The sequence below is a fragment of the Myotis brandtii genome, unplaced genomic scaffold (genome assembly GCF_000412655.1).
Source record: "Myotis brandtii unplaced genomic scaffold, ASM41265v1 scaffold123, whole genome shotgun sequence".
Lineage (NCBI taxonomy): Eukaryota > Metazoa > Chordata > Mammalia > Chiroptera > Vespertilionidae > Myotis > Myotis brandtii.
The window spans coordinates 9,839,709-9,854,371 of NW_005354291.1; the positions used below are offsets into that span (position 1 = coordinate 9,839,709).

Below are 14,663 nucleotides of genomic sequence, written 5' to 3' on the forward strand. Positions count from 1 at the left end.
GAGATCATGTGATATTTCTCTTTCTCTGACTGGCTTATTTCGCTTAGCATAATGCTCTCCAGTTCCATCCATGCTGTTGCAAATGGTAAGATCTCCTTTTTTACCACAGCGTAGTATTTCATTGTGTAGATGTACCACAGTTTTATAATCCACTCATCTGCTGATGGGCACTTAGGCTGTTTCCAAATCTTAGCTATGGTAAATTGTGCTGCTATGAACATAGGGGTGCATATATTCTTTCTGATTGGTGTTTCTAGTTTCTTGGGATATATTCCTAGAAGTGGGATCACTGAGTCAAATGGGAGTTCCATTTTTATTTTTTTGAGGAAACTCCATACTGTTTTCCACAGTGGCTGCACTAGTCTGCATTCCCACCAGCAGTGCACGAGGGTTCCTTTATCTTTGAATCCTCACCAGCACTTGTCATTTGTTGATTTGTTGATGATAGCCATTCTGACAGGTGTGAGGTGGTACAGCCTTGTCGTTTTGATTTGCATCTCTCAGATGATTAGTGACTTTGAGCATGTTTTCATATGTCTGTTGGCCTTCCTTATGTCCTCTCTCGAAAAGTATCTATTTAGGTCCATTGCCCATTTTTTGATTGGGTTGTTTACCTTTCTTTTGTTAAGTTGTATGAGTTCCCATACCTATATTCTTTATCTGAATTATTTTTTTTCTTCTTAAAAAGGTCATATGGGAGAAAAAGTTCCTTCATAGTCTATTTCTCATTACCTCATTTTTTTTTTACATAGATACTAGTTTGATTTTTACATACTTTTAAAATATGCTAGGTACAGCAGCAATAATTAAAGAAACAACATTACTTTCTAATTTGTGAGAAATTCAGAATATTTTGCAAATAGGGAGAATACTAGATCTCAAAACCTACTGAGTTGATTTGAAAAGTAAGCAAATGTGGGTGATTTAAAGTGTAAATGAGTCAATTGTGAAGGGATTTTTGGTGCAATTAAAGTAATTTTTAAATTTTTTACTTATTCTACTAGTGTAGTATATATTTTTCATATGTAATTTAGGCTCAAAAGTACCATTGTAAATCTAGACTTATATTTATTCTATCTCAAAAAAAGGAAGGGAAGTTTATGGTGTGTAAAGATAAAGATATATATAAAACTTAGAATATCAAACAATATAATTTACATCACATTTTTAATTGTAAGCTAAATATTGTTGCAATAATAGAAATAATAATTAGGGAATGAGACCACATTGATAATAGTTTTAATATTCCTATTGTAGTAGCTAAGCTTGACTCTTCTTGTGTATTTTTAAATATGTTTTCATTGATTTCAGAGAGAAGAAGGGAGAGGGAGAGAGAGAGAAAAACGTTAACTCTGAGAGAGAATCATCCATCGGCTGCCTCCTGCATGTCCCCCTATTGGGGACCAAGCCCAAAACCCCGGCATGTGCCCTGACCGGGAATTGAACTGTGACCTCCTGATTCATGGGTCGATGCTCAACCACTGAACCACACTAGCCAGCAAATCTTGTTTTTAAAAAGTGCTTAATAAATTGTTGAGGTAAAATTGTTGAATTAGCTTTCACAATTTATGTGACATGAAGAAATAATTTATCTGCAACAAAGAAGTGTTGGCAAGGATGTGGAGAAAAGGGAACCCTCATGCACTGTTGATGGGAATGGATAGGTGCAACCACTATGGAAAACAGTATGGAGGTTCCTCAAAAAATTAAAAATGAAACTGCCCTATGACCCAGCAATTCTACCCAAAACACTAAAATGGGAGAATATATGCACCCTATGTTCATTGCAGCATTATTTACAATAGACTGAACCCAGGACTTCTTCAGATGAGACCCTGAAGAAGACTTGGAAGCAACCCAAGTGCCCATCAATAGACGAACGAATAAAAAGGTGGTGTAATATAATGGATAAAAAGGCGGCGTCCCAACAAATGTATACTCACTTTGAATAATTATTAATTCCAATGGATTAAATCTGAAAAGAAAGAAACATCAATTCAACTATTAGAAAAAGTTTGTATACATTTTTTGGGACACCCTACATAACGGAATGTTACTCAGCCATAAAAAGGAGTGAAATCTTACCATTTGCACAACATGGTTGGCACTAGGGAGTAAAAGTGAAATAAGTCAGTTAGAGGCAGACAAATATCACATGATTTCACTTATATGTGGGATCTAAAGAAAAACATAAACACATGAACAAAAATAGAAACAGACTCATAGATACAGAGAACAGACTGATGATTGCCAGATAGCAGGGGGCTTGGGGGGCTGAGTGAAAAAAGGTGAAGGGATTAAGAATTACGAATTGGTAGTTACAAAATAGTCATGGGGATGTGAAGTACAGCATAGGGAATATAGTCAATAATATTGCAATAACATGTATGGCGCCAGGTAGGTACTTGAAATATCGGAGGGTAGGGGAAAATCACTTTGTAAAGTAGATGATAGTCTAACCACTATGCTCTATGCCTGAAACCAATACAAAGTGATTTTGAATTTAAGCTGGCATAGAAAAACAAAATTAAATTTTTTTATCTGTTTTTCAGTGCCGAAAACCTGATCAGCATTTCAAACCTTATTTGACTCCCAACTTGCCAAAACGACTACACTTTGCCAACAATGTCAGAATTGACAAAGCTCATCTTTTGATGGATCGCCAGTGGCTGGCTGCGAGGTTTGTGTGTCCCTTTACTTATAATACTTTTAACAACTATCTTTCATTATGAAGTTACTTGACTTTACCCTGTTATTGTGATCACATACACTTTTTTTGAGCATGACATTTTCTTGACTTTTTATATGCTACCCAGAACTTCTGTGTTTGAAGTGAGTGTTATTAGGTTGCTGATTTTAGCTTCCTAATCTTCATGATATAGATGGGAATGAGGAAGGAGTCTGAGATGGTTCATTGATTGTTCCAGAGATTGTCAGTACCAATACATTCTAACCCCCCGCTACCCCCCTCCCAACCATGGTCTCCTTTAGGCAGCAGATATAAAGATGATATCAGTTGTCTTCCAGGCTGGCTCTTTAAGATATTTGTCATCTTTGTGGTTTTTGTAAAAGAACATGTTTATGGCTGTAAAGGCAAGCCAATGATTGGCTGTTGCATTTCTTTTTCTAGTTATCATTGTAATTCATGTTGATCATTGAGCCTTTGCAAAATATGTGTGTTTACGGAAAATAAAAATCATTGCATCCCCAAATAACCAAGTCATTGATTTAACAGGATGTTACTGACACTTGCTTGTGCCAGACCCTGTTCTGGGCATTTGAGATACAGAAATGATTCCCGCTTTCTTTGTCAAATGGAGAAGACTGATCATCAGCCAGTAAACAAAAGATACACACTTTCTGGTAGTTTAATGTTTCCTACTTAAAAATTTTATTCTAGCATTTTTGCCAGGCGTGTAAGTGGATATAAAGAGAATCAGGGTCATATTATGTTTTCTGGACTATCTTATTTGTTGTATGCTACATAAAGCCAGGGGACATGCAGAGGACAGTGAGAATACTGTGGCTGAAAGATGTTTAACAAAGAAAGAGGAGATAAAGGGAGACAGGGAGTTGGGTTCTAATATAACTGTGTGCAAGACGAAGAACTGGAGATTTGGCCTAGCCTAATTTTTTAAAATATATTTTTATTGACTTCAGAGAGGGACGAAGAACTGGAGATTTGGCCTAGCCTAATTTTTAAAAATATATTTTTATTTACTTCAGAGAGGAAGGGAGAGGAAGAGAAAGAGAGAAACATCAATGATGAGAGAGAATCATTGATTGGCTGCCTCCTGCATGCCCCCTACTGGGGACCGAGCCCGCAACCCGGGCATGCGCCCTGACTGGGAATTGAACCGTGACTTCCTGGTTTACAGGTGGACGTTCAACTACTAAGCCATGCCAGCCGGACAGCCTACTCTATTTTATAAGGTTCTAGGAAACCCAAGCAGGTTCATTGCTAGGCCAGAGAGTGCAGTTTCACACCTGGTCACTAGATGGCACCAGGCTCTTCTTGATGCTAGAATTTCTTAACCTTTGTGTGCCTCAGTGGGCTATACCGCGGCTCAGAACAGCATTCTCTAAATTTTAGAGTCTAAAAGAAGGATAACATATGTGAACAAAACTAAACTTTACTAATATTAAATATATAGGATTACTAGTAGTATACATATGTTCTATATAAATAAATATACGTCCAAATGTGGGTAAGTTCTCCAAATTGTTGTCATTAGGAGTATGAGATCAAAGAGTTAGGAGACCAAATGAGAAAGGGCCCATCCATCCCACAGCATGACCTATGGGTTATAGAAGGAGAGTCCAGCCACCAGAATACTTCTGGGTTTCATGCATGAATACCCAGTCTCAAATGATGAGCTTTGTCCATTTATTTTATTTTTTTAAAAAAATATTTTATTCATTTTTTTACAGAGAGGAAGGGAGAGGGATAGAGTTAGAAACATCGATGAGAGAGAAACATCGATCAGCTGCCTCCTGCACACCCACTACTGGGGATGTGCCCGCAACCAAGGTACATGCCCTTGACTGGAATCGAACCTGAGACCCTTCAGTCCACAGGCTGACGCTCTATCCACTGAGCCAAACCGGCTAGGGCTGAGCTTTGTCCATTTAATAGCTAGCAGTGTGATGTAAAATAAAAACTGCAGCAGGAGAGTTCAAGACCAGGCTCTGCACCTAGCTTCTTGTGAGAACTTGGACAAATTAGTATCCTGACCCCCAGGACTTCGTTTTTCTCACCTGTAACCCAAAATGAGCCTGGTTTTATTATTCTCTTGCTATTAGCACACCAATTAAACCAACTTAGATGATAAAAAATGCTGAGTACAGCCCAAACCAGAACAACCCGGGAGTCTTGTCTGAAGAAGTTCTGGGGGTCAGTCTGTTCCCAATGCTTAACACCTGAGTCTCAGACTACCGGTTTTCTAAGTTAAAGTATGCATCTTTAGTTACAGTGTTCAAAATTTGGTAACTAGATTAGACTCCCATTTCAAAATTATTGCAAATCTCATCATTTCAGTGTAATCTATTTCATTCATCATCCTCCTCCTTCTCATCATCATACTTATTTTACCCAACATGTGTTATGTTTTATTAATTTGGGAAAACCCAGTTATTTGAAACTGTAGTTGAAGTGTTGTGAAAGTACCCTTCCAGAGAAACATGAATAACTGTTTATTGGGAATATTTGTTGGAAATAAGCCTTATATTTATTAGAAGCTGACAAATCTGTTGTGTAGATGTGTATGTTTCCCCACGTCCCGCGTGGTTCAGGGTTCAGGATCTAGAAGAGGGGCCGCACACAAATGAAAGAGATGAGACAAGAAACAATAATTTGGAAATTGGGGGGCCAGGCGAGAGCCCATCCCAGGAGGATGGACTCCGCCTTTGCTCAGGCCTTGCCATCCTTTTATTTAGTTTGGGATACACTCATAGCCCTTAGGCAGGCAAGTTCCAGTAACAGACAGACTATCTTATCAGTAAGGATTTACATGACTATCTGGTGGGGAAGTTGCTTCAGCTACCATTGTCTCAACTAAACAGTGGGTGCATAGCCCTGACCTTTGCCAGGGCTTCAAGGGTCACCAGCATTCCGGGCTCCTTGTCTGCACCTCTCTGCTAGAGAAGACAATAGACAGCTTTCCACAATCTGTCCCAGGTACCTTTCTAAGAAATGGAAATAGGACACAGTTCCCACACTGAAGGTCTTAGCCCAGGTGGGGAGGGCGACCACAGCTGTAATCAGGTGTAACAACTGCTGCACTAGGATCAAGCCATGGCACAGGTGTGGCCAGAGAGAGTCAGAGAATGCTTCCTGGGAGCGTGATTCCTGCTCTGTGTTTTGAAGACTTGGAGTGAGTTAGTCTGAATGTTGCCACACACAGCGGTTCCGCCCTGTGCAGTGGTGCAGTCTGTGCATTGCAAGAGGCACTCAGCCAAGAAGATGGGTGCAAGCAGCTCACCAAGCCCTGACATGGGCTGGAGCTGGAGGAGGAAAGAAATATTTCCCTTTGCTGGAAGGCATCTATCTGCTTGCCAAGCTCTGAGCACTGCCAGGCCTTGTCTTCTCAGAGGTGCTTCTTTCTCTAAATGCTCAGCAGCAGCCCAGGGGCCAAGAAATGGCAGAAAGAACTAGACTTCAGCAATTGCAAGTAGCCCTGTGTCGCTAGGGCACTGGGTGGAATGAAGCTGCCTTCTGCGTGAAGGACCTTATCTGACATGACTAAGGAGTGTGACTTTGACCCGGAAGAAAGAGACCACTGGTAAATACCAGGTGACTGGAGGTGAATATTGTGGGACTTACATTTCAGAGAGCTCACTGCAGCGGCCTATGGAGGAGGATGGTCAAGTGAGTGGCAGGAAGGCCACTTGGGAAGAGGTGTAGGGATCCGTGCTTCAGTGTATAACAGCCCCAAGACAGGCTGTGGGGCAGTGGGGCAACAATGGTAACTCATTATCAGAAAAGTAATTTTAGTGAACTCATAACTTACTAGGTAGTACTAGTTCATCATATTCTGTCCCACATTTGTATTCATTAAAACACAATCCATTTGCAGCAGTGATAAATAGTGTTAAATAGGATTAGGGGTGTGTGTGTATGTGTTTATAGGAAGATTCTGAGTCACATAACCAATTAGGAAATTTGTTCAGATGAGAGTTAATGAGGGATCTAGCTTAGCAGGGTGTCAGCAGAAGTGAAAGGGAAAATGTGCAAGATACTATAGGGAGAGATAGGACTTGGCAACTGGGTACCGTGAAAGAAGTCTTGCTCGTTTCCCATTTGTGTCATTACCCAGCTGTGGTGGAGACTTGGCCTTGATCTCGACTTTATTAATTAGACATGAAGAAAATTAAAAAGAATTTGTTCCAAAAGATTTTAGATAGTACTTGGAAGTTGAGATAAATTATGACACAATTAAAATCAACTCATCTTTTCCAAATGACAGCTTCCATTTTCCCAGATGTCATTTCCAGAGTCAAATTAATGGTTGGAAACATAAGTAGAATAGTTAGAAGAACAAGTTTTTAAAGTTTTCACTTGCAATAGGAAATGGAGCTTTTTAAAGCAATATTTTTTTAAAAAATATATTTTTATAGATTTCAGAGAGGGAGGGAGAGGGAGAGAGAGATAGAAACATCAATGATGGGAGATAATCATTGATTGGCTGCCTCCTGCACATCCCACAGTGGGGATCGAGCCCACAACCTGGGCATGTGCCCTGACTGGGAATAGAACCGTGTCCATAAGACAATGCTCAACCACTGAGTCATGCTGACTCAGCTCAAACAATATTTTTTATCTTTTGGTTCTGAGTAAAGATTTGCAATACTTACTAAAGTTTTCTAATTAAGTTGGGTTAAGAGTAATATTAAGATTATACAGATTTTTCTGAAAATAGGTAAGTAAAGGATCACTTTTAGAAAATTTTACCAATGACTTGGTTCAAAAGACCTTTTCTTTCACTAATGAATAATCTAGCTTCCCACAGAGAATTAAAACCTTAATTATTACTAGTCAGTAATTTTGGGGGGCCAAATATCTATGCAGTAAGGATAAAAATAGTTTTTAAACAGCTTTTACCTTAGACCAGCGGTTCTCAGCCTGTTGGTTGCGACCGCTTTGGTGGTCGAACGACCCTTTCATAGGGGTCGCCTAAGACCATCCTGCATATAAGATATTTACATTACAATTCATAACAGTAGCAACATTACAGTTATGAAGTAGCAACGAAAATAATTTTATGGTTGGGTCACAACATGAGGAACTGTATTTAAACGGCCAGAAGGTTGTGAACCACTGCCTTAGACCAATAATTTTATTGGAATTAACTAAGGTAAGGACATGGTATGGCACTTTAGGGTAATCAAATTTAAACGTCTTATAAATAGGACTCCTCTTGCCTCCCCATTCCTGGTATTACTTAACGTCTTTCTTTTCTCTATTGGGTAAAATTGAGTGTGGCCTGCTCAGTGTTGTGATTTATTTTTTTATCTTATGATTTATTTTTATTTAAGCTGAGTGAGAGTTACTTATGACTTTTTAAAAGTTTATTTTTTTAAAGATACAAATTAAAGTCCTGCTCTCAGCTGATCCTACAATTTAAAACCAAACAAAAACTGTGTGTGTGTGTGTGTGTGTGTGTGTGTGTGTGTGTTAGTCTGGGGAATGGGAGGTGGGGAGTGGGAAAGCAAATGAGAGAAATCCTTTTTTTTTAAATGTATTTTTATTGATTTCAGAGAGGAAGGGAGAGGGAGAAAGAGACAGAAACATCAATGATGAGAGAGAACCACTGACCAGCTGCCTCCTGCATGCCCCCCTCTGGGGACTGAGCCTACAATCCGGGCATGTGCCCTTGACCAGAATCAAACCCAGGACCCTTCAGTCCTCAGGCCAACACTCTATCCACTGAGCCAAACCAGCTAGGGCTATGAGAGAAATCTTTTAAGTATTCTTTCACCTGCCCTCTGCTTTAGAGTTCTAATTTGAACCAGCACAAAATTGTTGCTTAAAAAAAAAAATCAAAGGTCATTGATTGCTATATCATTTTCAATATAAATACTAACTTAAATAAAATTACTGATACTGCTCAATTCAAAGATTAAAATATAAAAAATTAGGCAAAGAAACAAATTGAATTTGAATAGTCATTCAAGTAATAGAGCAATAGTGTATGGAAGAAAATCCCAAAAGTTAAAAATAAACTCTGAATTTACAAAATATATTGGCTTGTCCTTACCAATTGTTATAATTAACTTGCCTTGAGTATTCTTTACTCATACTTTTATATTATTTTCCTAAACATCTCTGCCATAAAATAGGAATCAATATTTTTTTCCAGCCCTTGCTGGTTTGGTCACTGGATAGAGCATCAGCCTGTAGACCGAAGGGTCCCGGGTTCAGTTCTGGTCAAGGGCACGTACCTCCATTTCAGGCTCCTCCCTGGCCCAGACCCTGGTTGGGGCACATGCAGGCGGCAACCAATTGATGTGTTTCTCTCACATTGATATTTATCTCTGTCTTTCCTTCTCTCTTCCACTCTCTCTAAAAATTTATGAAAAAATATCCTCGGGTGAGGATTAAAAAAAAAAAAGATGTTTTTTTTCCAGTTCCAAAAATGTATTTCTAAAACAAAGTAACATATTAATCAAACTATTCTTAATAACACAGGCATTAATGTGTAAATGTACAGGTAAGTATGAAGACAAATTCTTATTTTACTCTAACCCTTTTTTATTATCCTTTGTCAATGTCAAAAAGGCAAACGCTTTTGACTTCTTTTTGTAGACCCTGGAATTCTCCTTCCTTCTCTTCTACTATTCTGTTTGTTCCTCTGGGGTTATGAATTTGAGCATAAAAAACTATATTTATGCTGTTGTTGACAGAAAAATTTACTCAAATAAATGCAGAAGCTACATAAAAATCTACTAAAGCCAAGTTTGCAATAAGATCATATCAATACATTATCCGAGTGTAATAATATTATTTCTTTATAGGAGTAAATCAAGTTCATCCTGTGGAGGAGGCAATCATGGTTTTGACAATAAGTTTAAGGCCATGGAGGTAACTTGCTGTTTGTTTGTTTGTTTTTGTTTTTGGTCAACAAATATTAATTGAGCACCTACTTTGTGATAGCCAATGTTCAAGACTCCTGACTACGTCTATAAACAAAACCAAAACAGATGAAGATCCCTGCCCTCAAAAGCTTTCTTTCTAGATAATTGGCATAATAAAGGAATATATTATTTGGTATGTTAGGGAAATAAAATATAAAGCAGAGTAGGTTAAAATTGGGGGTGTTTCATGATGCCATGGGGGCAATATGCAGCTGAAAATAAGGTGGATAGGATAAGATTTATTGAGTTGACACTTGAACAGAGACTTTAAAAAGGTGAAAGAAAGAAATAAACTTTCAGAAGACAGGTGTCCCAGGCAGAGGAAAGTACAGTGCAAAGGCGGTTAGGTGGGAATGAGTCTGATGTGTTGGGGGCATGAGAGTCTTCGTAGACTATTGCAAGGCTGTTAGACCGTGGCTGCAGCTGATTGGAGGACAAGAGGTGAGAGTTCAGTTGGACATGTTTAGTTCAAAATATACCTTAGACATCTAAATGGAGATATTATGTAGGTAATTAAAGAGAAAGTCTATCCAGAGATGAAAATGTGAATTCTAGGTATATAAACTATGTAATAGAGATGTGACTAGATAAGATCCTCAGAGATTAAGTGTAGGCAGAGAGAAGGACCAAGAACTGAGCCCTACACACTTTTACTTGAAGAGCTTGAGAGAAAAAGAATTACTAGCAAAGAGGCCTAGAAGTAGAACCAGTGAGGAAGGAAGAAAACCAGGAGCATGTGGTGTTCTAGAAGCCCAGGAAAGAAACTGCTCAGAGGAGTCCAGGAGTAAGTGTAGCCAGTATTCCCCCACAGGTAAACCTTGATGTGTGTAAACTATTGTCTTATCTAGTTCCATTTGGAATACACACACACACACACACACACACACTCACACTCCTTTCCAAATAGAGAAAAATGTGTTAGGCTCTTTATGAATATACTGCCTCTTCACATTGTCATGATGAGTTATATGTTTTGGTAAATATTTTTTAAAACCTCTGGAGACAGAGAGCTTCTCTATTAGTTAGGGCACCATTTGATAAATAAGTTAATTCAAGAAAAATCTCTACTTCCAATTCTTTGCTGATTATCTTAGAAAATTATATATATTCCTGTGACCAGAAAAGAATTGTTCATATATGCTTGATACTTTTATTCTAGTTATTTGCAATCTAAAGCAATTAGGTCTGTTATAAATAATGAAGTTAACATTACTTAACAACAACAAAAAATAGATCATTTCACCCTAAAAATAAAAGGGATAGATATTTGAGAAATCAGTGGGTTAGTACAAGTTGTGCAAAAAAATGTAATCCTCAGAAACTTCAACATTTTTGTCAAGTATTAACATATTTGAGCAATGATAGGAAAGGACTATGAAAAGAGTATCTAATGGCATATGATGAATTTCTAATTTATATTGTCCAGATGTTGTAGAATTGGGCTGGCTTTGGTTGTCCAATGTAGCTTATATTCTCCTGGTCTGTTGACATATGAGGTGCTGTGGAAACAGGTAGCTTTAGAAAAAGTTTACACAGTATGGATTATATTTTATTGGGGTTGGTACAACTTCCAGGTGGAAATGATATAAAAGTAATTTTTAAATCTGAAAAGAAACACTTATGGAGGTGTATATACAAGCAGGAGAGCTATCACAAAAAGACAATTGTGTCACTTCCAACATCTGTTTTTGAGTTTAAATTGCATTTAGTAATAATAGAATTATTGCCACCTAGGCTATCTTTTTGGCACATGGACCCAGTTTTAAAGAGAAGACTGAAGTTGAACCATTTGACAATATCGAAGTCTATAACCTAATGTGTGGTAAGTATATCTACATAAATTCAGTAGAAAAATGTGGCTATACTTTAAATGTATTTTGAAATTGGTGCTAAATTTAATCCCAGAGGTGGAGGCTGTGCACTATGTAGACAGAAAGGAGAAAAAATGAGGAAGAATTATTTATTATTCAGAACTATTCATCCTACGAGTGAATTCTTTCTTTTTTTTCTTGTAATGCTAAACATTAGATCTTAGGAGACCAGCTTTTCTGTTAGTTAGGCACTAGATGAAAATTGAATAAAACTTAGATGAATAAAACGACTCTTTCAACTTTTCAAAGCAGGAAAAATACACTTAGAAACATAAGTATTTTCTTATAATTACAGAGAGAATGTTTCTGACATAAAAGGAAAGTAAGAAAGTACTATTTGGATAGACACTTATAATTAGTTTTAGGGAATCTAACCTACATTCCTGATTACATGCTTACCTCAGATCATTGTATTAACAAAATATTTATGTAGGTAAGGCAATAAGTAAGTTAGCTTTAAGAATTCAGAAATAAATATGCTCACAATGCCATTCTTTTTAAAATATATATATATACTTTTATTGATTTCAGAGAGGAAGGGAGAAAGAGAAATAGAAACATCAATGATGAGAGATGGGGATGCCCACACATCCCACACTGGGGACCGAAGCCGTAACTGGGGCATGTTCCCTGACTGGGAATCAAACCATGACCTCCTGGTTCATAGGTAGATGCTCAACCACTGAGCCACACCGGCTGGGCGACACTATGCCATTCTTTTTTTTTAATTTCTTTATTGGTTAAGGTATTACAAATGTGTCCTCATTTCCCATTAACCCCCAACCTCCCTGCCCGCACACCCCGCCCCCCCCTCACTCATGCTCTCATCCCCCTGTTGTTCGTGTCCATTGGTTTGGCGGTTTGGCTTATATGCATGCATACAAGTCCTTTGGTTGATCTCTCCCCCTTATCCCCTCCCTCCCCTACTTTCCCTCTGGGGATTGATAGTCTGATCGCTGTTTCTCTGTCTTTGGATCTATTATGCCATTCTTAATCTTACCAAGGCCTATGGCAATTGAATATGACTTAGAAACCAAAGCATATCCATTTAAATATAATGTGCCATTGCCTTAGCAATTTAAATTTTGGGTCCCATGCTGAGTGTGTGGTCAGGGCTGCTGGCCCTGTGTCGGGAGGGTCCGAGGGAACCAGGTGGGCTTCCGCTCGCGGAGAGATTTGTTTGGTCGTTCTCAGCAGGAGCCACGTTAAAGCTATGTTTGTAAAAATATTTGTGTATTTTGCTTGTATAGGAAAAAATTAGAGAACATTAGAGTTAAAAACTTTTAAAAAGTACCTGTCCTTCGAGAATTTTCACATAATTAAGTAAGCATACTAGAAGTAAGATCACTTAACTTCTTTAGCTTTTAAAAAGTACCTGTCCTTAGAGAATTTTCACATAAGTAAGCATACTAGAAGTAAGATCACTTAACTTCTTTAAACTTGTTTTGCCAAAAGTATAGATTTTTGTGCTAGAAAACCATACCCTGGTTTTCTAGCACAAAATAAGGAACAAAGTGATCATTGTAGCAGTGATGCTTTTCTTTGGAGAAACGGAAACATTCCGGAAAGTTCCCGCAGCCCATCCACAGCAACGGTTCCTATTCTCTAGAAAGACTAGGCGGCGGAAACTCGGGGCCGAAAGTCAGGAAACCGAGTGGCATGTGCAGCTTGCGGCTGCATCACAGCAGCATTTATTAAAGGATGCGCACAGTGGGTGTTTGTGTTCTTCCGTCTCCCACACAGATGCTGTTGCCTTCCAACCTAAATCTACTTTGAACTTCTTTTTCAAAACAGATCTTCTACACATTCAGCCAGCACCAAACAACGGTACCCACGGTAGTTTAAACCATCTTCTGAAGGTGCCTTTTTATGAGCCATCCCATGCAGCAGAAGTGTCCAAGTTGTCAGTTTGCGGCTTTACTGTTCCACTGCCCACAGACACTCTAGATTGTTCATGCGCAGCATTATCAAACGTAAGTAATAACTTTATGTATCTGTAAGAATGTAAAGGGGGCAGGCTAATCTATGAGCAGGGGAAGGAGCTGTCAACCAGGTTTGTGTTCTAGCCTGGATATTGACTAGATAAATCTAAGTGGGTTCATCTGGAAATGAGAGATACACCGCAAGATTAAGTACGTGAATTTGCTTCGTAAACTGGAAAGCACTATTTGGAAATTGTTAATTCTCTTGTGAGCTAACTGTCCCTAACTATTTAAAACAGTAGAATCTTGAAGCTCTCTTGATTTCCCTCCTAAATCATCTCTCTTCTTATATTGTAAGAATCAGATGGTCCTGGATGGTTATTTAGAGCAGAAAGAGCAGGGAGGGTACAGGGATGGTGATCTGGGGTAGGTGCTGTGGAGTTTACTCAGCCAAACGCCTAGCATTCAAAATGGGAGGTAACAGTGAGAGCTGTCCTTCAGGCAGTACTTGGAGGCTGGCTGACAAACGGCACTGGGAATTTCATTTTAGTGGGCTGGGTGACTTGCTGAGTTCAGGGGCAAAACTTTAGATCCCAGGAGACTTTCAGCAAAGGGAGATTCCAGTTCAAGGAAGGAGCACCAACTGCTCAGAGTAGTACAGGAGGTTAAAATGCAAGGATCAAGCCTATCTGTGAGAATTAGAGCCCGTGGGCAGGGCTAAGATTTCAGAATGGGGTGGGAGCCCAGTTATTAGGAGACTATGAAGCTAGAACGAATGTCAAGGGGCCAAGTTCAAAATGTGGTTGTGGAGCTAAATAAACCACCTGCTGCCTCAGGTAAGAGTTTGTAGCCAGGAGTCAGCAAAGACTTTACATTCCCTAATCCTCAAAATAACATTACACCACGTAAGTAAATAAATACACAAATAACCAATAAAAAGAGGCTTTAAGGACCAAAAATCCAGTCAAGCTTCCCAATAAAAAGCAAACACACAGCAAAGATCAGAATACAAGTGTGGGCTTCTTACCTACTACTTCAGATAACCTCAATGGAATTTCACTTAAAATAATCTACACTAATAAAAGAGAAACATGGTAATTGGCGTATGACCGCTACCCTTTTCATTGGCTAATCAGTGAGTATATGCAAATTAACTGTCAGCCAAGATGGCGGCCGGCAGCCAGGCACTGAAGCGAGCACGAGGCTTGCTTGCTGCAGACTCCAACGTTCCCCGCCT

General features: G+C 38.8%; 1 protein-coding gene across 1 annotated transcript in view; it reads left to right on the forward strand.

The window, feature by feature from the left end:
• Positions 1 to 14,663, forward strand: part of ENPP3 (ectonucleotide pyrophosphatase/phosphodiesterase 3) — a 91,456-nt gene that overhangs the window by 51,446 nt on the left and 25,347 nt on the right. Inside the window, 4 exon segments of the mRNA XM_014533829.1 lie at positions 2,553 to 2,680; positions 9,514 to 9,580; positions 11,368 to 11,455; positions 13,299 to 13,477. Coding sequence (XP_014389315.1) covers positions 2,553 to 2,680; positions 9,514 to 9,580; positions 11,368 to 11,455; positions 13,299 to 13,477 — 462 coding nt within the window.